Source organism: Anguilla rostrata, chromosome 15 (assembly GCF_018555375.3).
Source record: "Anguilla rostrata isolate EN2019 chromosome 15, ASM1855537v3, whole genome shotgun sequence".
In the NCBI taxonomy this organism is placed as follows: domain Eukaryota; kingdom Metazoa; phylum Chordata; class Actinopteri; order Anguilliformes; family Anguillidae; genus Anguilla; species Anguilla rostrata.
In genome coordinates this window covers 6,220,231-6,244,338 of record NC_057947.1, presented here as the reverse complement: position 1 = coordinate 6,244,338, position 24,108 = coordinate 6,220,231, and the positions used below count along the sequence as shown (strand labels likewise).

The following is a 24,108-nucleotide window of genomic DNA, read 5'->3' as shown; positions in this document are numbered from 1 at the left end:
ACAGAGAGGCCTCAAATGAGGCGACAGAGCAGTCAACGTACAGTTAAAAAGGGTCACAAGCGAGATTTTAAGTACGTCTAGTTTTAGGCCCATTTGTAAAGCTCAAATTCCACCTGAATTATTTGAATCCCTGAAGCACGGCTTAGTGCTGTTTCTTTGATTGTAGCATAGGTACAGACATCTTACAGGAACTCAACAGGTGTCTGTCTGTCCCCAAATACATCGGCTTCTTTTCACAACTTGGCACCAAGAACAGTGGAAGAACAGCATTAGACAAATCCTTCAGCTACAGCCATCAAGAAATCCAAATCCATCATTTTTATTTCACACATGTCAAAACACTGAAAACAAAAGTTATCTGCGCCCATCCAAACCGACTCTTTCGTCAAACCGGTCGTCACTTTGCCATTTTCCCTGGTTGGCAAGGCCTTTCTTCTGTCTTATTCTGAAAAAGTTAGTGTTTGTTTTACAGCTGCTGTCAGCAAGTGCGGACTCCCACACCAGGAAAATAATAAGGCCTCAAGACAATCCTCAGACTGTAGTTATTCTCATGACCAGCTCTCGGTTGCTGTTGCTGGGCTGTCCGCGCGGCTCCTGCTGCCTCAGGTGGCTGAGGAGGTGAAGGAGGCTGTACGTACAGTGGTGGTCGGGCAGGGAGAGACCGTTGCTCTGGTCGGAGGGGTCCTGAGTCATCGGGCCCGTCGCCGTGGGCGTTTCCGTGACGACGGTGGCCATGGCCGCCGCCATGAGGGAGGAGGTGGAGGCGGAGGTGCCCCCCTCCGGGCGCACAGCGCCCCTCTGCGCGGGCAGCGTAAGGGTCCTGGGGTGGGCACCGGCCTTCGTGTCCTCGCTGTCCTTGACCTTGTCGTAGTTCAGCACCTTCCACTGCTGGTTGACGGCCTGCCAGCGGTTGAATATGCGAAACACAGAGGGCCCTTCATGGATGATGAGCGCTGGGGGGGGAAGCAGAGGCAGGGCGGTCAGCACTCCACACTTCAGCTCCGCGAAGCTGACCTTCTCACTCCCCAGACAACAGTTTGGCACCGTGACCCCTCACATTTGTAACAAATCTCATGTCGGGTTTGGTAGCCATCACGGTGCTATATTAAATAGTTCTACCCTAATAGGTCCTGCAGGACACTTACAATACATCGATATTTTGATCACAGATGAATACTGCAATGCAGCATGGGACAATCCTCCTGTTCAGAGGTCTACAGTGCAGATAAGCTGGTGCCTGCTGTGAATGCCTGAGCATAGTGTCATATACTAGTAAATATATTTTTATTTACATGACGTGTCCTCCACCTACGTCCAATACATTTAAATTTTAATATGTAATGAGTATGGACCTTATTATGAACAGTTGGATCATGTATAGGACGGAGTGTAGCACAGTGGGTAAGGAACTAGACTTGTAACCGAAAGGTCGCAGGTTCGATTCCCGGGTAGGACACTGCCATTGTACCCTTGAGCAAGGTACTTAACCTGCATTGCTTCAGTATATATCCAGCTGATAATGGATACAATGTAAAATGCTATGTAAAAAAGTTGTGTAAGTCGCTCTGGATAAGAGCGTCTGCTAAATGCCTGTAATGTAATGTAATGTATTGTTTGTGTTGGGCTGACATTCTGTGACAGAACAGACAGAACTCTCTAATTATCAACCAGTAGATATTTGATATCACTGCCAGATATCAAGATCAGGCTGCTGTGGTGGTGCTGATCATCAATGCAATAAAATTCAACATCTATATAAAGTAGCTTTGCAAACCTATATTTTGCTGACATTCTAGAAAGAAAAAAAATAAAAGAAAAAATAAAAGCAATGCTTTAAAAATATCTTGGAGGATTTGAGGTAACAGACCTACTTTATGAAAATGCCATAACACTCCTCCAACATTGTTATATAATAATATTACATAAAACCACATTGAAAATGTTATTGTAAGCCTATATAACACCATTAGTTAGAATTGCATAATACCTTATATATGTGGTGTCAAAATAAATCCCACAGAGTAGCATGACAGGGAAGTTAGTATTTCTGTTGCCCCAGTTAGTATGTAAATTCAGCACAATTTTTGTTCATCGAAAGTCAGACAATCAACGCACCAAAAAACCATGTGCCTACTGCAGTATAACACAATCTGGACAAAAATATTTCTTCTTGACAATTGGCAGTGATATAAGGATATAATGTACATATGACATGTGGTACCATGTATTATAGACTCACTGTAAAAACTATAGACCTTTTACACTTGTATTTGAGAGATTTTCTAAGCCATATTGGTGTGTGCACAGCAAGGACTTTCCCTAGATTAAATATTTACAGCCATTAAGGTGTTCCCCAGCAGTTAAAAAAAAAAAATCTGAGAGATTTCTCCTTTTGAAAGCAGGAATGCCTTAAATTTGAATGCAGCAACACTGAGAGAACGTGCTAGGAGCTTGCAACTGCACATTCTGTTTTGTGTGAGTGCAGATCACGTCCTCGTGCTGGAGCAGGCGTGTTTCTCATGAACACATTGTGCTGCTGTGAGCGGAAAGGTAGCCTCTCGTTGGCTTTATTTCTGGCTCAGATGTGCCACAGCGCTCCCGTCCTGACTCTGTTGTCAGGCCACACACTTGACTGTGAGAGCAGAGCTAATTATAGAAAAAAATTATAAGCAAAATATAGAGCCAATTATTTCTGAAGCTTGAGTCAGCAGATACTTCACATCTGAAGATTTCATAATATACATGTGTGTCCTCTGGGGTATAACAATTCTGAGAAATTCTCTCTCTCTCTCTCTCTCCCTCTCTCTGTGTTTTCCCCTTCAACTGATGAGAGAAAGCCAGCCGATCCATTCTTTAATGTCAGCGAGGTGACTGACAGGTTAATCTGTGTAAGTACAAAACTAATGACCCTCCCCACAATGGAGGTAGCAAATCTCTGTCCTGATATAGCATGCATTCAAATTCTGTGTTTTTCTAACAGGAAGCAAGAAGTTAGCTGTTCCATAGTGTCCCCCTACCCTACACCCCTTAATACATGACACTCTCCAAACTACAGGCCCTGGGGTGACTTAAGACACAATTTTAAGATATTTATTTGTCACCATACATAAGTACATAAGTTTGCTCCAATAGTTAAAACGTTAGATGGCTTCCTATCATTATATTTATCAAATTAGTACATTGTTATTGAATGCCCTCTCATAATTTTTATTGTTGTTTCCACTCTAACACACACAATTATCAAGATATTCAATTAATAACACCTCACAGATTACACCAAAGTATCCAGTGAAAGATTTCAAGTTCGTAAAAATCTTAGTTTTCCCCCCTTTGCTCTAGATCCAGTCAGGCACAACTGTTTCTCTTCTGCAAATTCATCTATCTGCTCTGTGTGCTTGGTTATGGTGGATGATAAATTCAGCAGAAAGATGGGGTGGTAAGTTCAGGCGAGCGCATCGATTGGTTTAGAGCAGAGGAGGGGATGAATCGGGTGGATCCATTGCAGCGTTCCAAAGACCCTGCTGACACTGAAGTAGCCTATATTTTTCCCCAATAAAAATCCCAATTTCAAGAGCCATTACAACTTCAAGCATCACATAGCAAAAAAGATGACAGTGAAACATTTCTGCCACATTTCTGTTATGAGTCCCCGTGGTGGTGCTGTGAATGTCTCTCTCCACAGCAGGGAATTCACCCTACTGCGGTGTGAGCAGCTGTCCCCATAATCCACGTTCTTATAGCTGTAGTTACTTTTCCAGTCTTTTTTTTTTTTTTACTTTTATGGTGCTGTGAATCAGGACTTCGAAAGTTAATTAAATTAATGTCTTTGAACCACAAATATTGGTATTTAATCAGGGGGGAAAGCTGAATTGGATGTTTGTTCATTCAGTGTTTTGTTTTTCAAGGAATTGTTCTCATTAAACATGTTATAATTGGATATGGGATCATTCAGACGGAGTAATCATTTAATTAATTACAGTACATTTAATTAATTTAAATTGATTTGTGTTTCCTTAAAATAATAATTGATTTTCAATGCCTAACTTTACTCCAGTTTTATATCTCTGTTGTGCTACAGAGATTTTAACACAAAGTGGTGTCTGTGTTTACATTATTCTAGTATGTTTTAAATGAAGTACGAACACAAAAGGACAGACACCAGTCAGCTGGAGGACTCCGATTACAAGTTAGATGCTTTAATGAAAATTTAAATAGACCGTAAAAAATATTTATGGTTGTGGCAGTGCCCTTCAGAAGACCCTGTCTCAGGGCAACAGCGATTAATTTAAATAATCTGCAGTGACCACAGCAAAGAAGATTAGATGGATAGGCTAGATACAAGACAGGGAAAATTACACATTCTTTTCAGCCTGTCATACTCTGGCTGAAATTGGTTGATCAGAGATAACAGCCACCTTCAATGATATCTGCAACAATAGGTACAACATGCTGCAGAACTAAAAATATGCTTTGTTTGGAACAAATTTCGCTGTTCGCCCAACTGTGCTCTTTCATAATCAATTACTTCACAGTTTGCATGTACTGTACCCTGCAGGAACTGTATGTATCACAGTTTAACACCACATTTCATTGCTATTCCATAACCAAATACATAAATAATGCTGGACTGACTGGTAAAAATGTGAATCAGGGTACCAGTATATATAATATATATATATATATATATATTTCTCACCGCTCACCGCTGGAGCTGGTGAGTAATGTGGAACGCTGAAAGGAAATATTAATAAATCTTACATAATTCGATCTACTGCCAAAAGTATGAATGATTCAATGGAGCTACTTTGTCAAGCTCCTGATTCAGTGTCACTGCAAATCACCCCAGATCACAGAGGCCCAAGAGAGGCTAGCTCTCCCTGCGAGCTCAAGGCCACTAGGCCACTCCAAGCAATGCAAAGGCCAAGGCCCGTCAAACCTTAAGCCTTCCATGTTTTTCTTTCTTTTTCTTTCTTTCTTTCTTTCTCTCTCTTTCCCCCCTTCTCTCTGCCCCTCCCTCTCTCTGGTAAACTGAGGTAAACTCAGCCAATCTACTGTCTAATGACAGAGATGACAGGCTAATCTATGCAAACTGCGGAGTTAATGGACTCCACAGTCAGCTCCCTCTCTGCAGGGGAAACAGTGAGCATCTTCGGTCTATCAAAAACTTCGTAAGTGGCTTCATCTCAGGCAGTCTCTTCCTCACAGTAAAGAAGCAGATGGCTCCATGGTGCTGCCGTCTCTACAGGCCACACCCCCGCAGTCTAAATCTAGTCAGGTTCCAAACCTGGCCGCACGCTCACCTATGCAGACCACGTCCATGAAGCCGTACATGCCGTAGCAGATCTGGAAGAGCAGGTCCTGCCGCTGCCACTTGGCCGAGGGGCTGAGGGACGACCAGACCAGCCAGGAGATGCTGGCGATGAGGAACAGGGAGCCCAAGATGGCCGCCGCGATCTGCACCTTCTCGATCACCGTCAGCGAGATGGCTTGCCACTGCCAGGGGACACACGGACAGGCCGACATGAAATTCCCAGGTTTCCCAATCACCTCTTTTGCTGGGGAATCGCGATACGATCCCAAATCTGACAATACGTGAGTATGTTAGAGACGTGCTAGTAATATAGGCATTCTTGAATCTCTCAAAGAACACTGAAGACCAGCCAGTGGGGCTGCAGACGTAAATTGGCTCAAGCAACAGTAATTCTAGTGCAACACATTAAATGAAAACATTCATTTTAATATCATACATGGTCCCTTACAAATAGACAATTAAATAGAAGTTAAGTCTCTGCTCTGAACAGCAGTTATAACTAAAAGGACTGCCTGAAGGCTCGGAGGACTGGGGCTAAAACCACGTCCATGCCCTGTTGCCCCACCTGCAGTGGGTTTTTGGTGCTGATGGCGATGACCTGGTACTTGTAGTTGCACAGTTCGCAGCTCCACGACCCCCTCTCGCTGATCCACTTGATAAGGCAGGGGTGGTGAGTGCAGCGCACAGACCCACTGCAGCGACATGGACTCAGCAGCTCCCCCTGCAGGCACACACAGGAAAATCACATCCCATGAAAACTCAGACACAGCTCCCTAAGACACAGCCAATCAGCATCTCCTGCGTTTGAAGAACACCTGCAAATACAATTAAATTACACTCGTTTGGATTGCTGAAACAGGAAGTGGCTAGTGTCATGGTTCTCTTGCTCAAAGACACTGGGTGTCTGTCTCACTGGGCTTTTCAGCACAAAATGTCCTCTCTTGAGTTTTGAAATGAGACAAAAATGTTCTCCTGTAGCAGCAACAAAACCTCCGCAAACAAGGTTTCCATATGCCACGCCCACACACGCGCACACCAATCGGCAGGCTCCATCTGCCATGAGCCCCGTATTTTGTTTAACACGAGCTCCTGCATTCACCCAACTGGCAGTCACGCTGTGCTAAAATAGTCTGAGTACATATGGGCCTTGGTTGCTTTGCCAGGATGATACCTGTCTGGGATCACGGCCAACAGGACATGGATTAATAACGCATCATGCGCTTAAATATATAAATTCATTTTGCTGCCAGATCATTGTCTGGCTTAGAGATTCCTAGCGTCTCATGAGATCTGCCTCTTAACTCGAATCCTTCAAAACCTCCTTAATTACCTTTAGATAACTGATCTGGGCAGAGATGCTGCACACGCCCAGTTAGAATATCACAATTTTCATTACTCTCACTCTCAATTCTTGCAATACTGAAGGAGTAGCTACTGATCTATGAAACAGACCCACCCGCACACACAACAGTTTCCCCGCTACCCTTCATGAAACTCTTATGTGCACAAATTGAAATGGTGCCATGGTTTGAAACCAATACACCTGTCCATATTATAAATAGTTGAATTCCACCAAAGCATTGGTTAAATGGCATCTAAAGGTGGAACAGTGGAATAAACAAAGTAGCATAATGAAATGTGAGGCTGCAAGTCTGAGTCGCCCTCCACTGGCATCTGTCGCCCACCATTGGCCAACGTCCAACACTGGGCCCAGCAGATCACACTTACAGGGCATGGTTACATGCAAATGCAGTTCTGTCTTAGCATGATTTCACCAGTGTTTGGACAGAACTGTTACTGCTGCTGACGCGACAGTATCAGAGAAGACGGTGCCAGAACAGAACCACTGCTGGGTGTTAGCCGACTGTCAGATTCACGCATGTCCCACATGTTCAAAGCCATGCAGCAGTGCTGGCCTCTGCTGAACCAAGAAAGGTTCATAAACCTGTACAGCGATTTATGACAAATGACTCACTCTGAAGGACAGCATTGACGTGTATGCTAAATATCTTCTTCTTTTTTTTTTTAAACTGAAGTGCAGACAGTTCGGAAACAGTGAATTGAACGTTGATCGCTTATACAGTATCTAGGTCAGTGTCTGCAGACTCTACTTCAGTTGTCATTGAATATGGATAGAGAATGGGTGTCTGAACGGATCCTTGGGGGAACTGTCGTGCAAAGGATTCTGCCATCTGTCCTGTCTTCCAGTTTCGGCTGCGTTCTCTCTTTTAAGGCCTGGTTCAGTGGTCACACAAGCCGGCAACAGAAGGAGCAGCCTTGTTCCTGGGAATGCTGGGGAAAAATGTGTTTCCTTTTCAAGAACTAAAAAGAAAGTTGTCTGGGTATTTCACAGGGGATAAAATGCCATCTTTAAAGGGAGGAAGGATGAAGAGAGAACAAGAAGCCCTGTTTGAGCTTCCGTGACAGATTCAAGACTGACGCTTTCTGTATACTGAAAATGGGAGGACCTACCATTTGTGTCTCACTGATTTGAACCAGTCATTGAGTTTAGCTGTGGCGAGCAAAAGATTTTTATTAGTAGCAGGAATTAAATGATTGGCAGCCTATTGTGGCTCCGCCCACTATGGAACTCACAAAACCTCCAGCCACAGGTGACGTTTCAGAGTTTTTATTGAGGACACAGAGGAGAGGGAAAACATAAATGAGCCCTCCTATCAATGTCATAGCTGGATTTTATTTCAATAATATTTCCTGTGATTGCCTCTTTGAAAATGTAGCCTAGTTCTTTTGTTAAACGCTATTACTTGTTTCACAAAGTAGCAGCTTCCAAACTTGTAGATGAATACATTATATCACTGGTTCATGAACACATATAATGAATTTATAATCCTGCTGCAGTAACCATATACCATAGAAAATAACTTTTATGCGACAACAATGAAAATCCATTCCATTTTACAGAAAAATCACCAAACAATACTCTATACAACCACACAAGTTTGAGTTGCTTTCAAGTTCTCTTTCTATCTCCTCAAAATTAATTAACTTTAATCTCAGGTGGATTTCAAGGTCCTATCAACGTATAATAATGTCAGCAGTCCTCACAAGCCTCCATTCACAGCACTTTTTTCGATTAGATTCTTACCAGCCAGCAGGAACCCCAGCCACGCTGGAGGTAATAAAATGCACTATATACACTGTAGGGCACTGTCACAGTGAAGGGCTTTTTGAGATGGGATGGAGTATATGGTTTGAAGCACAAGATTTGGCTGTGCATGTGTGTGTGTGTGGCTGTGCGTGTGTACAGTATGTTTGTGTGGGTGTGTGCGTGTGTGCTAGTGTGTGTGTTTCTGCGTGGTTGGGGACCAGCACCTTATCCAAGGTGTGAGGAGACACACAGAGAGCGAAGAGACTCCTCATCTGTAAATTCAGCAATAACAGAAGGGAGCGATTTACACACAGATCAGTGACTGTGATGTCAGAGGGGCAGGAAGAGGACAGAGATAAAGCTCCATTAGTTGACTGGGAGGGAGAAGCCTGTGAGAGGCTGCAGTGTGGGCTGGCCGTTCCCAGGGGCCTCTCAGACCCTGCCCTGATTGGCCGACTGCAGCGAAGAGAGCTGCACGGGGTGCGGCTGGCGGAGGGGGGGGGGGGGGTGCGAGTGTTTAACAGCGCATCAGTCCTACATCAGCTCTCTGTTTTATAGCTTAACGCTGCTGTCGGGCCGCGGGTGGCTCATCGTGTTAAAGCACCGTTCTAGTGCACGGGCGGGCCCCACAGGCCGGGATCAAATCCTGATTCTGCCAGTGCAAAGTGCAGCCGGTGGCCCCGCAGGGTGATGCATAATTGGCAGCAGCACCACCCAGGGAGCTCTCCCCTTGCGGGGTCATTAAAAAATGCCGCCATGCTGATGTCTAAATCCAAATGCGGCATGACATAATCTGACTGCTAATGCCTGCTGGGTACTTTCAACATTAAGGAAACAATTAGACTACATATACCCAGGAATCAGGGTTGCTATATTAACTCTGAATGCATCTCAAAGTGCAAACATGGAAGAGTGGAAAAGAACTGGCACACTGGCAGTGTGGAATCAGCAACAGTTCAGGCAATATGGGTAAAAAAAAAAAAAAGTCATAGCTGGGTAAATCGTAGCTAACACACATCCCTGTCCCATCACCCTTAGAGTGGTAATCGATGGGCATGTTCTGGCAATGGCTACTGAAATATAATTGACAAACCCCCCACAGCTGATTTCAATCAGTCAGGCTAAGGCCGGCTAGTCATGCACACCTGTAGCTGAGCTTTCTGAGCGAGGGCCTGCACATTCAGCAAACTGGACAGTTCAGCTTGTGGTGTGGCAGGAGCAGTGGTTGCTTCTATAGGAGAATGGACGTCATTTGAGACCACACCTCTGCCTGTAAACCTAGAGGCTGTTGACAGCAAGGAAGATTTTGCATTTGATGTCTGGAACGTGCTAAGCCATTTACTGTGCCTGTCTATGGATAGTACCAGACCCATAGTAGAAAATAATATAAGATCTCTCTTTCTCACCTTAGTCAGAAAACGTGTCCATTCATGAAACAAAAGCATTTACAGCTACAAACACAGAAAACAAAGTAGAAAATTGTACTTATAAGAGTACAAGTGCTTTCCACCCCACACGTGAGGCTCTTTTTCATACCCAAGCCATTTGTACCTCTAAAAGTACAATTACATACCCCATGTGATCTTTAAATATAAAATATAACTTTAAGTCTAATATTGTACCTCTGAGGATACATTTTTTAAGTGTACCTGTGAGTACAGAAATATACGTATATTGTACCTCAATTTGAGTGTAGGGAAATCTGAGCATTCTGTATCTCTGTTCTCAGATACAGTACAGAGTACCATGTCACATGACAGGGCGTGGGACCCCAGGTATTTACACCAAAGGGCATCCAGCTGCCACTGAAACACAAGCCTTGCTGTTCTATGGTTGAGAAACAGTCCAGACTGACTCAACAACAACAAAAAAGGCACAGGAAACAAGTCCTGCACATGTAGGCTAAGTCTCTTCTCTCAACCCTTAGTACAGATGAGTCATTACCAGGGAAAATCTGGCAAAGCTTGTTCCTCAAGGGCACAGCAACAGTGTTTTCTGTCAGGATTTGAACCTGCAAGTGCACAATTATAATCTGAAAGCCGATCCTGTCGACCTCAGCCATAAGGTCTGTAATAACAATCATGTAACAATGATGCACATTACATGATTTGGCACTCACGAGCAGCCAATGACAGACCGGTTGGCTTTGACAATATCGCTGCATGTGGCCAACAGAATTCACTGACATTCAATGAGGATAATTAGGGCATGCCTACAACTTCAAAAACAGACAAAGAGGCTACGAGCGGACGATATATGTGTGCGTATGCCTTAACGGAACACAGGACCAAATGTACTGAGTGACAATGGATTTTTAGCCCCATTGAAATGCACATCACCAGCAATGCGGCCTGACAGAGAGTGGTTCCACCGCATGACGCTGAAATGGAATTTCTAAACAGGATCGCCACGGTGATAATTACGGGGCAGGATGGATATTTCCCCGATGAAAAGGCTCGGTGGGTAAAATGTCTGGGCGCACAGCAGCTAATATGATTGGGCATCCAACGCTAACTTTTTCCACGAGGGCCATGACTCATTCATCCAGCCACCAAAAATATTTCCATGGGCTCAACACAGACATTGGAAAACAAGATGCTCCTCTGTGCCAATGGAAAAGGCCATGATTGTGAGGTAGCCTGCAGTATATTAAAAATATACGGTTCCCATGACGATTTAAATGTGTACTCCAATAATCAGCACGTGGATAATGCAAGTAAGGCTTCCAGAACAGTATGGTGCACTGGTACAGACTAAGTAAAAAGTCTAATTTAGGAAGTATCTGATATATTAGACACAGTAGGTCTACTACAGATTTTTAATTATAGGCTCTTTCTTTCTCCAAAACACACTAGGTGTGCTTCCGATACACTATCGCAGCAAATTTACATTGGATCAGTACCAGAATCTGCTGTTAACACATGTGCAAAACCAGCACCAAGGTGTTGTCAAAATGGAAAACAGGGTATCAAGTGATTAAGTTCCACATCTTGACTCAGCAATGACCTAACAATTAATTTGCATATAGCGCAAACAAGGTGAGGACTTAAGAATTGTGCAAATTTAAACAGTTTTCAATTGGCCAAGAGAGCATATACATTCATTATTTTGCAGTTCCCTAAACTGCTGACATGCTAAGTACTAACATAATAACACCTAGTGCTTATTTTGTTATTATTATTTATATAGGAGTCAAATGTTTTTTTTATTTATTTTATTTTTTATTTTTTTAGATATCACAATACTTGTTTCCATAAGACAAATAGCACAAAATTGGGAATCGAAATACAGATACTAAAGCCTTGTGAATTCTCCTAATAAAAACATGGCTATGACGAGACATTAGAAATCACATGCTGACATCACCATCTAAGGTTGGTTCTGCTCACTCTCTGCACTCAGCTGCACATGCTGAATAAACATGGCATAAAAAGTTCCATATAAACCTCTGGAATATTTTTAGTTTTAGTAGAATAAGTTTTAGTAGAATAAGCAGAGCTCCATTCCTCTCACATGCAAAACTTCAATGCTAAGCCATTCCATAAACATGAGTGTGTCGTATGACGCCTCGCTCTCTGATTCGCTGAGACTGGACTCCTGTCTCCCAGAAAAGCACCCAGAAATCTGGTTGGGAAAAAAAACCCCCAAGCATTATGAAATTGCATTGTATGGTATGAGTCAAACGGATGCTTTCTAATGGAGAATAGATTGGCTTACTCATAAACATTCAACTCCAAGTCAGTGAATGGAGAGGAATGATATCATTATCGTCATCATTTCAATGTTATTAGATTGTGAGCTCTGTTTTGGTTCCCCCTACATGTGGGGAGGGATTCAGTTATTTCTCCTGCTGAGAATGGGACTAAACAAAGCTTAATTACCACAATAATAATTAATAATTACCATAATAATAATAATAATAATAATAATAATAATAAGCAAGAGAATGGATGCGGTGGACTTGAAAATAAAATGACTGGGGGTTCATAATCTCCACTGCTACCCTCAAGCGAGAAACGTGGCCACACATTTCACCTTTTACACTAAACCAACGGATCTGTAATTGATTCTGTATTAAAAAGGGGCGGTGAGTAAGTGAATGTAGCGCAGGCGACTGGAACGACTGCGTTGCAAAAGGGCAATCTAACACTCCAATGGCTCCACAGACAGGAGCTGGGCTGAAATCCAAATTCAAACTTTTGACCCATCTGCTAATTACTAAGCACAGGCTTGAGAGAGTTAGCGGCTACAGTACATTACATTTTGTGAGGCAAATTATGAGCACGTATAATTAACCACACGTGCATTAATTCATCCGTATGTGTGCAGGCACGAATCTAGAAATTATCTGTGTAGGAAAAAAGGGTCCCTTGGACACATGCACACATACACACCCCGTCACTAGTACCTGGGAAAGCTTTCCCCTTTATACCCCATTAGCTACGCCCCTGTGTGTGTGTGTATGTGTGTCCATCCGTGTGTGTGTGTGTGTGTCCGTGTGTGTGTGTGTGTATGTGTGAGTGTGTGTCCCCGTGTGTGTGCATGTGAGCATATGTGTGTGAGAGAGAGGGAGTATTAAGTGAAGGTTTTCACTGAATCCTCTTAACACTGATAACAACATACCATTTCCAGATTGGTATCCAAAAAAAAAGACGCGTGTGGAAGCAGGCGACCCAGCCCAGCGCATTATTCAATCCTCACTGATGGACGAATACCTCCCAGAGGGGCCCCACCCTCCACACGAGTGCACCTCCATCAGCGTCAGAACCCGTGCCACCACATCATACGAAACCCCCACCCCTGAGCAGGGCCAGACTGCCCCATCAGTCACCTGCAGTTCTACAGAGAGGGGGAAGGGGGAAGGGGGTGGGGGGGGGGGGAGCTGACAGCCCTGCGGGTGCCAGCCGACGCAGGGAGGCTTTCAGAAAGATCCCCGCGAAACCGGCGAAGGGCCCGGAGCGCGGACGAGGCGAATCGCATTTTCCGCCGTCGGCGAGCCTCGAAAGGGGCGAGGGGTGTCATTTTCGCCGCGGCACGAGATCAGAGGACGACGCCGAGCTTGAGCACATTACCGCTGTATTACGAATGGCGAGGTTCGGGCAGGCTCCACGCGTCCAAACTTAATCCCGTATGCTGGGCTTCACCGCTGTTCAGAATCGCTTCGGGGCTGCGGGACATCTACATAATATGTTCAGTGTTCTTTGATATTATCATTTTTATTATTATATTACCCTGATCATCATTATAGCAGCATGCGCATCATGATACCTGCAGCTGATGATGTACCAGACAAAAAGATCTCAGCAGACGGATCGGAGAAAAACGGTTATGTGGTCGACAGTAGAAAGCTCTGTTAACAGAGCACGAGGCAATATTGGAGGTAATAAAATGCACAGTGTATATATTGTAAGATGCTGCCACAGTAAAGGGCTTTTGTGCAGGGGCAGGACATATGTTTTGGACTGCAGAACTGTGGACTGTGTGTGTTTGTGCGTGTGTGTGTTTATGTGTGTTTCTGCATGGGTGTCTTTGTGTGTGTGTGTGTGTGTGTGTGTGTCTTTGTGTGTGTGTGTGTGCGCTTGTGTGTGTGTTTATGTGTGTTTCTGCGTGGGTGTCTTTGTGTGTGTTTGTGCGTGGGTGTCTTTGTGTGTGTGCGTGTGTGTGTTTGTGTGTTTCTGCGTGGGTGTCTTTGTGTGTGTGTGTGTGTGTGTGCGTGTGTGTTTATGTGTGTTTGTGCGTGGGTGTCTTTGTGTGTGTGCGTGTGTGTGTTTGTGTGTTTCTGCGTCGGTGTCTTTGTGTGTGTGTGTGTGTGTGCGTGTGTGTTTGTGTGTTTGTGCGTGGGTGTCTTTGTGTGTGTGTGTGTGTTTGTGTGCGCGTGGGGACCAGCACCTTATCCAAGGTGTTAGGATTCACACACAGATAGACACTGATATAGAGTGAAGGAGAGACTCCTCATCTGTAAACATAGCAATGACAGAAGGGCATGATACTGTGTGTGTGTGTGTGTGTGTGTGTGTGTGTGTGTGTTTGGACTCTGAGATACCAACTTTCCTGAAAGCATGCCCTCTGGGCTCGAGTGGTGCCAGAGGTGTAACTTTTGGCACATTGCTTATTCAGGTGAGTAATCCTGGCAGACGGCAGTAGGGAGCCCTTCAGACAGGAAGAGCGCAGGCAGAGCCGGTTAGGGCACAAACCAGTGGGCACTCCAAATGTGCAATTAGGGGGACATCCTTAAAGTGAGTCACGGGTACTGCGCTGTCAATATTCTTTTAGTTAAAGAGCAACGGCCAATGGGAGCACAGAAACGACACGTTTAAGGTCTGTGTCGATAAAGAACGCAGTTACTAGCCCGAATAAAAACAGAGATATGATGCACGTATGCACACAGATTAAGATACTTTGAAAATATCACATGCAATTGTGTTAATTCATTCCATATATGAAAAGAAATTGAGCGTTGGCTTTCGTGATTTGTGAGAAGTGGCAAGATACAAGATTCACTTAGATAACCAGACAGGAGAATATAAATGAGAGAGAGGCTTTTCAAAGCTCAGAGAAGCTGGGGTTCCTACTTCAGTATGAGTTGATCCTTACTGCTTTCCCTGCAGTTCTCAGCACCTGGACCCGTCTTGTCTACACGGTCCAGTCCCCAGTTTGTGTGTTCCTTAGTTCGCTTGGCTTGGTTTGGTTTGTCTACAGACGTCATTTCCAAGCCGTGAAATGTCAGCCCAGGTGGACCAGTCTGTTTTAGGTCCATTTCCCTGAGAGTTTCCCAGAACCCTCTCAGTTAATGTGAATTTGAACCCAGGATCAAAAAGAGTTATGGCGCATGGCAAAGACAAAAAACTGTTATTGCTCTTCTCAAGCATGTAACTGCAACAGCGCAAACGGCATTGCACTCGGCATGCAAATAATTAAGGAGGTATTGTTTCCTTGCCTACTGTATCTCTGATTCCTCCAAGAGAAAAGCATAACCCCTACAGACCCATATAGAGAACATAATCTTTATGATGTTCTATGGCCCATCCATCTTTTGTTGCATCACACGAAAGGACGACATGACCGATTGGCCATTAGAAACATCTCCCAAATGATGAAATGCCATTGTTCTGCTCCCTGTAATTGGTGCGCGGAGTAAAATGAAAAACTGCTGATTTTATGGAAGGGGATACGAAATGGAAATGGTAGCTGATGCATTGTGGGGTGTAGGGGACACTGAGCCGGTGTACAGCGGGACTCTACACCCCGTGGGCCACACCCTAAGGTCGTAAATGTGTCGCGCTAAAATATGCATTCTTGCATGGCTGCTTTAAATCTCGCGGTCAAAAACTGCACAGTTCCAGCAGTTCCCAACAGCACGCGTATAAAGAGCTAATGATGTCCGCTCAATAAAGGTGTTTCGGCTCTTCTCTCTGGTTCAAACCCCCCCACACACACACACACACACACACACCACACACAAGCTCCCTCAGTACACACGCTCTCTCAATAGTACCTTGATAACAGTTACCAGGTATGTTGTGTTCACAAGCCATTCCAACTATCAGTCTGTGAAAACTGTGAGCCGTACGTGTGTGCAACTGCTTTCATCACTAAATTCACAGTAAATTGTACCTGTAATTCTACTTATTTATTTCTTATTTTGATAACAAGTATTTACTGAATGATTGATGCATGTTCCTACACCTGCTTAGATGACACCCCCCCCCCCTCCCCCAGCTGCATTATTAATGCATCACTGATGATGTATTAAGTATTAATAATGCAACTGCTTGCCTGTATGGTATGGCCTCTTGTTTGAATGATCTCCTCTCATTCCTACACACACCAGACATCACGAGGGCCATTCATTCCCAGGTGTATTTGACTCACTCTGCCAAAACTTACACAGTTTGTGTTACATTAGTCTTAGTGTTTGAAAATATGAAGCAACTTTAAGGGATTCTAGAAGCAACAAATCAGCAATACGGTAAAATACTGCCTGGGCTGCAGACATCCCTTTCTACTTTGCCGTATTGCCAGTGATGACATAGGCTACGAAGACATACAAACTATGTTGCAAATTAGTGACCTGCTCTTCTTAATCCTTAAATGTACTGCACGCAGGCTCCTAGCAGTCACACACACTCCACTGAACGGAACTCTCCGACTGAAGTCCCGTTTCATTTGTAGCAAAATCTCACTGCTAAAAAAAAAAAAGTGTTTTGCCAGTTGATATTTGAGACGTTCTAAGTGATCTGACCAACGGTCGCGCTGCGAAATGCGAAATCCGCCTACCTGCTCCGGTCCCTGAAAACAGATACGGCACAGGGGAGTCCTAAAGCCGCTGTCAGTGCAGCTGGCGAGAGACAGCCGCTCCTCGGACTTCTCCTTGGAGCAGTCATCCGAAGAGCTGCTACAGTCCGGGCTCCCCTGCTGCTCGCCCGGCGCTCCAGCCCAGTCTCCCGCTGCTCTGTCCTCGTCGATTTGGACAGCTCCCCCTGTCGGCGGTGCAGTCCATTCCTCCGAACGAAGGGCATTTATCGGAGGGTGGTTGTCCACACCGCTGCTGCCTCCCGCGGCTCCGTTCGCACGAGCTTCCGTGTTTTGGCCGCTCATGGGGATTAATGCTGGTGGTGGCGCCGAAGGTGGCGGTGGCCTGAGCAGGAAAACCTTCAGGTCACTGAATAGGACGCAGCAGCGGCTCTTCAGCATTGCTTGGTGCCGGTGCATCTGTGTGTGACTCAACAATCCCCAGCACCATACAATGACACCAACTGCAAACAACATGTGCCCGTTTTGTTATAATTTAAAGGTGCAGGTCTAGGTGATATAGATTTGGGGGAAAAAACACTCGTTTAGTATGCAAACGCTGTCGTTTTGATGGAGGTGAATTCCCCTACACTCAGATTTTAACTGTGACGGACTTTTGGCTTTGGTTTAGTTCATCACACATTTAACATATTTATTTGTCCCTTTTATATGGCTATGATAATTTCTTTCAGCACAAAAATATCCAGTCTTTACAGAACAATCAGGGCAATTCATGCGCGGCATACTTTTCTTTAGTAGCCTAACGTATCTGCAGGGCAGCCTACGTTATTTACGTACCCACTATGCTCAACTGTTTGTTTCTGTTGTAGCCTAAAGTCAATGCTAAAGGCTAACAAATGTTCGAAGTCCCAGGAATAACGCTTCTGGAGAACGACTTGAAATCTCGACGTAGCGTGTTATAAACTGTTCACAATAATCAAACATACGGGGGAAAATGCGTTTTTAAGGAAGGTATAACTCCATGAATTAATGCCTCAAATGTGCTGCCTTCCCTCAAGCAAATATCGAAACGCGTTTCAGTACTGGAAATTCTCCCTTTTTCGGTTCCCAGCAGTCTTCAGAGGATAATCACAAATCCATTATTCAAAATGCGATCTTCCCCCATTTTTCAATGTTGTTTGCAACAACATCAAATCAGGATTTCCTAATCCAGTATGTCTCGTTTCTCGTATATATTTTTGATTTAATTTATGGCAATTAATGCAATTTGTTCGTTTCACGAGATATATGGAAAAGCATGATACGGCGGTGTCATATATTAAATGATCATCCTGCGATTTTCAATTATACATGTCGTTGATATGATCACGTATCAATGACCAGCCCAGCTTCAGTCCCGTCCTGGGAGGTGAGGTGTCAATATGCTTCGTGCTCCTCCGTTAGTAGCCAGACACCTTACACCACGGCGGACACAGTCGATGACATTTTCTTCGTTTAACATGGTCACCACAGCAATTTACCTTTCTACCTTGCTTCCAAAAATTATGCACGTTTTTAGGGATTACGCTAAACTATAAAATCAAAGCCACGTCCGTTGCAGTTGATGCCGAGTTGTTTTTTGCTCTTCGGGGAGTACGCTCATTTTAAACATAAACATTTTCTTTGTAGTCTCCGAATATCCACGTTTCAACGACAGGTCGCTAATACATCCGTAAAAACAAAACCGCTATGTTTTTGGACTGTCCTCAGGAAAAGATCCTCTGTTGATTGTGGGTATGTTCTCAGCAGTTTGCGGTTGCTTGCTGGTGCAGCGCCTTCAGCACCATGATTCCCGGGACAGCTCCCAAGCACGGGCGCGTCACGCGGCACAGGAGTGATGCAAGAGGGGGACGAGCGAACCACCACGGCACTGGGCTACTCCGAGATGGCCATCATCATGGAACATTAATTTTTGTTCGAGATATTAATTAAGAATTCCAAAACATTAAAATCATTAGAAGTTAAAAAAATATGTACAAAAAGAAGATGATTATGATGATGATGAACAGCAACAACAACAACAATATCACAGATGTCTATCAATGCTTTCAATGCTTTTCTGAAATATACTTCCAAAAATATTGTGGGTGATGGTTCTGCATAAAACCGTTTTAAGGTCAGATTGTTCAGCAGACAAATCCTGTCAATATCTAATAAAATCAAAGAAAAATAAATATGAAAAAAAAACATATGTAACACATTTTTATGTGGATATTTTTATTGTATCAACAAATATATGTATAGTTCAATTTGATATCATGTGTATTGGATACATTCATTAAGTGTATTCTCTGAAAACAGACCTACAGTTCAAAGGTGTACATAACACACACCATAGTATTTCATGTTAAATAAAACATGGACACGGCCATATATTGGTCTAGATTGTATATATTTTACACTTCAGTAAGCCTGCCAAGGTAATGCATTATATGGCTATATATAGTGATCGCTTTGCTCACAGAGTCGCTCTTCAGCTCTTCATCGCAAGCAAGAGTCAGCAAATCTAAGTGTGTGGTGTGGGAAGGTGTTATTAGTTTCTTCAGCTGGATATTGTAGGACCCACCACTTTCAACAAAAAACACACGCCCACACACACACACACACACACACACACACACCTTCTGATAGCGCTCTCATCGCTGTGTAATGAGTTTTTTGCCTAAGCGTGCCTGTAAGGGTTTATTCAGATCTTCGTAGTCGCTGATGTGATCTGTCAGGTGACAAAGCTCGTTCCTCCGCTGGCGCCCGGGCGGCCCGGAGTACTCCGCCGGCCCGATCGATCCCGGGGCCACTATCTGCATGGCTTATCACATCAGACTAGCCTGCATTCAGGGCACTGCCTCCAGCCCCCAAGCTCGCAATGATAATCTCGTTACGCTCAGGAGGCTGTGGGGAGGTCTTCACAGAAATGAAAGCTGATTTTCCGACCGTTTTGTCGATTATGTTTTACTATAACTGTTGAAAAATGAGATTGCGCTAACTAGATGACATTTTAGAGGCATTTGGCGATTTTGACTGTAGTTCTGCACAGTTATCACACTTTTTGGGTGCTGACATTAAAATGTCGCCTGAAAACCCTGTAATAATTATCCAACTTGTCAGCTAAGCTTCAATGTGTACATGGAGGTACCGTAATGCATTGTTAGATACATAGCTTTCTTTCTTGTCCCTCGACAAGTATCCAGGAACAGTCAGTGGGCAAAAGCAGTGTCAGAGCCTCCTTAAGCACAGGGCATTGGCTCTTTCTGACAGAAAGCTGAGAGCTGACAGAACGCTGGGCTCACAAAGAGCACCAATCACAGTCTTGGGCCAAGAAAAAGAACATGATCAAATTTCACTGAAGTTGTCTGAGTACTGAGTATATATGTATGCATGTACGTATGTGTCTGCAGTGTCCATAAATAGCGGTTGAAATAGCACTGATGGATACTGAGGGACTGATATGAAGTCGAAAGGCATATAGATTAACAATTACCTACTTGTATGTAACCTACAGCACTCTGCACAGTAATGGTGCCTTTGAAGCTCCAAAGAAAATCACTAAGCCACTCCCCGTTGTGAGGAATTCTGGGTAGAAGGAGTCTGCTGCTTTTTTCTCAGTCTGTGGCGTTCTGGCATTTTGGCAACGCCTGCCCTCGGAGCTGCAGGGCGGTGTTAGCGTCCTTCTGAGGGGAGAGGGCGAGCCCGCGGTCTGACTCGGTCAACGCCACCGGCCTTGAGCTTCAGAGGACAAGCGGCTTGTCTGGAGTCTGCGCCCACGCGCTCACAGCGGCTGGCTGTCCGTCCTGGCCGTTCGTCTGTTTGCGTGGCGTTGCTTAACAGGAAAAGGAAGGAACAGCCCTGATCAAAGATATTTTTCAATGGATGCAGACGGATCCCGTTTTCAGAAACGCATGGGAGACCTAGACATGGCTTGAATACAGAAGTATTTTATAAATGAACTTCCAATTAATGTTTTCTAATGAAAACACCATAATTATATATTATGTTTTGTTTTAGTGAACAATAAGCAGGAAGAAAGATTGAATGGGGTTAATTTAAAAAAAGCTATAAGTTATCTAGCTCTGCTGTCACTTCTTTCTTGCAAATTTGACATTTTGCTTGAATGTACAAATGTACTAATGTTTTCAAAGCTTCTGTGTTCCATGTTGCAGAACTCAGAAATGAACAGCAACCCACAAATGTCAGTGAGGCCCTGTCTGTGAATCTGCTAGACTGATGGCAGCAGCAGAAGTGTGTGGCAGATAGGCGCTACGAACACACCTCTGTGCACCTTAATAACCACTTTTTAAGATTTAAATACCAGCAGATGGCTAGCCGGCGTTGTCAGAGCCTGGTATTCCGAGCCACCGAATGAACCTTCTGTTTTATTAGAAGGAGGCAGACTTGTGGAAAACCACAAAGGCTTGCTTGCTTCACGACCTCCCTGCTGTTGCCTTTGTTACAATAATCTTGACTGTCCTTCTGTCACCTATAACAAGCAAAAACAAGCTGCCCGTCATCTCAGGTGAATTAGCTTGTGTTAAATCCTCATTTAACCTTGACTCGCACATAAATGTGTTTATTTTTCTTCTTCTTTTCTGCACAAAAACAGTGAGTGAGATACTGTGGCTGACTTCTCCACTTGCTACATAATTATTGTTAAGACATCAAACAAACACTTGGTGAGGTCGTGGTGAGTCCTGGCTCAACTGGCTACACAATGACCAGGGGCCCAATCACAGACATCTTTATTGACATGTGGCGATGAAGCACTTTTTTATGATCTTACATATACCACTGAGCAACATTTAAATATCAGGAAGTGCTGAAGGGGCTGCACTGGCTGTGTTTTCTTCCCATTCTCATAGGTTGCATTAGTCTCTTCTCTCTCATTAGACTCTCAGATTCCGCTTCCCGACTTCATATCCTTGCATGACACCCCCCCTACGCCCCCCCCCCCCCCCCCCCCCGGCTCCTCAAACTTGGGGTGCGCCAGCGCGATATGAAACAGCGAAGTATCTGACGCACTCAGCTTCACCCCGGTACCTTCCCGTCAATCAGACAGTTTGGGAAACGCTTGTGAGGGGATTATTAATGCTGAGGATGGAGAGGGGCGCGCTCTCCTGGGGGATTATCCCACCGCCTCGCCGAGCCTTTTCATTTGCACCGAGCTGCCGTCTCCGCCGCTTCACGGAGAGAGAAACTATTTTTAAGAGGACAATAACTTTCCGCAGATGCCTTCACGTGTCATCGCTGACAAGGTTCTCAGTCAGGACATGTCTGAGAAGCTGAGGGCACTTTCTACATTATCTACGTGTTAAATACAGCTGTCACGCATGTTCTACTGCAGACCGAGTCCGGGAAAAGAAATACATTTTAGCATGATTTGGTCCTTTTTAGTTTGCGTTGGGGTTTCTTTATGAAACAGGTCAAAACAATAAACTTTTTCAATATACAAGCCATCTGAAACTCAGTCGTGTGGAAGTGAGCGAACTGGGATGCCTGAAACAGCACGGAGTGTCCTGCCCACCCTTAACATTTAAAAAAAATTCCGCTTCTCGGTAACAGCCGCTCCATACCGGGAAGAGCGCCTGGAGGAGCAGCCGCTAATGTCGTCCGCGCTGAGCCCTGAGGAGCGCCATGCGCCCCAGCCTCTCCGAGGGCGCGCCCCGCGGCTCCCTCTCTAGCCAAATTAAGGGCGGCTCGTTCGGGAGTACCGCCGGGGTTCGTGCAGAAAGTGGCAGAGAGCGTAAAAATAGAGCGCCGCTTCCAGGAAAGAAACAAAAATGGACCTGCTTGTGCGCGAGCATGTCTGAAAGCTTGAGGAATTGAATCACGCTCCCCAGGGGGGTTTTTCATCCCACCAATTAGTAACGCTAGCAACAGAAGTCCCGCGCAAAAAAAAAAAAACGACCCTGCAGCTTGTCATTAATTAACAATCTCGTACACGCCTTGTGAATGATGCATTGACTTTGCTTTCCAGCGGACGGAATGCTTCTGTTGTTCCGAAGCTTTTTTTATTTACTTCCTCAAAGTGATTTTTCTTCTCTTTCTTTTTTTTTTTTTTTTTTGCACAGCAGGATTTTTCTTGCAGCGGAAAAGTCAATATCGCAAATCTGTCATAAGCCTTTCCTGCAGAAAAAAACACGGCTGGGTTTGATTAAATAGCCGCAGTCGCATTCTGCTTCCCCCTGAGGAGAACGAATCGGACGCAGCGTATGAGGATGTGATTTCCCTTAGCGCTCTCTGACACAACTCCCCTTTGACCTCTGACCCCGGTCTCCACTCTTCTCTAGCCTCAGCGCCCCCTCTCTATTGATTGTAATGGAAAATAATCGCATTAGTGATCTCAATTCTGCAAAATGGGGTGATCCAGAATGAGATAAGACATGAGGGAATAATCTCCGCTGGGGCTGCAGTTTGTGTGGCTGATGAGGAGGGCTGTGAGATCACGTTGTCGCGATGGCAGGGGGAGGGGCGGTTAGGGGTGAGGTAAGTCAAAAGAATTGCGCTGATGATTTGTGACTAGGGTTTATTTATTTTTTCCCTTTTTGCTGTTGTTTTTGGTTTGATACGGTGGTTAATAAACTGCATTTCTCAGTTTTTTTATTTTTTATCTTTATTCTAGTGTAATGATTCCTTCTCTTAGTATCGTCTACTTCTCTTTCCTCTCTCTCCTTCTCCATCTCTGTCTTCTCCCTCTCTCTCTCTTCTCTCTATCTCTGTCTTCTCCCTCTCTCTCTCTTCTCTCTATCTCTGTCTCTCCCTCGTCTCTCCTTCTCCTATTTGCTCCTTGCCTGTTTAGCTCATGCTATTGACCCTGCAGTTCTAAGTACATGTGGGGTCAGCTAGAACAGTCCCAGTGTTCCTGGGCCTTTAGGGTGAGCTCCTTGCCTGGGTTTAGGCTCAGTGCACTAGATATGACTTCAACTGACCAGTTTAATGTATTAATTGCATGCTGGGATTTCAGGTGATTCGGCTGTCCATCTGCCAAATTAACGTAGCAATCTAGAGCTGATTTCTGTGACACACTTCCTGTATGCTGGTGATGGAAGCTGCACCATTTCCATATAATGAGGAGCAAGCACTGGCGACCTTCTACAGTTCACACGGTCTCTGTTCTGAAGCGGGAGAGGCGTCTTTAAAAAAAAAAATGTAAATTTTTTCATGACTAATTCAGCTGCCGTGTGGCACAAGCGCAAGGGGCATTATAAGTTACGTTTCAGTCGTGATGCATCAAAACGAAAGTTGAAGCGTTTGACCGAACAGTTTAATCAGCGAACGATTCCGTTCACAAACGACAGCGCTTTACTCTCCGCACAGCGGCGCACTCCCGATGATTAACACAGCGCCAGCGTGTCACATTAACGAAAGCAATTAGCCGCCGCGGTTACTCCCGACCCGCTGCTCC

At 44.5% G+C, this 24,108-nt stretch overlaps 1 protein-coding gene across 1 annotated transcript; it reads right to left on the bottom strand.

The window, feature by feature from the left end:
* Positions 1 to 287: 287 nt before the first annotated feature.
* Positions 288 to 18,561, bottom strand: LOC135241063 (E3 ubiquitin-protein ligase MARCHF4-like). Its single transcript, XM_064311169.1, has 4 exons — positions 16,698 to 18,561; positions 5,877 to 6,032; positions 5,301 to 5,493; positions 288 to 953 (listed from the first exon to the last, which is right to left on the bottom strand). The coding sequence occupies exons 1-4, from the start codon at positions 17,187 to 17,189 to the stop codon at positions 532 to 534; spliced, it is 1,263 nt and encodes a 420-aa protein (XP_064167239.1). The 5' UTR covers positions 17,190 to 18,561; the 3' UTR covers positions 288 to 531.
* Positions 18,562 to 24,108: the final 5,547 nt, after the last annotated feature.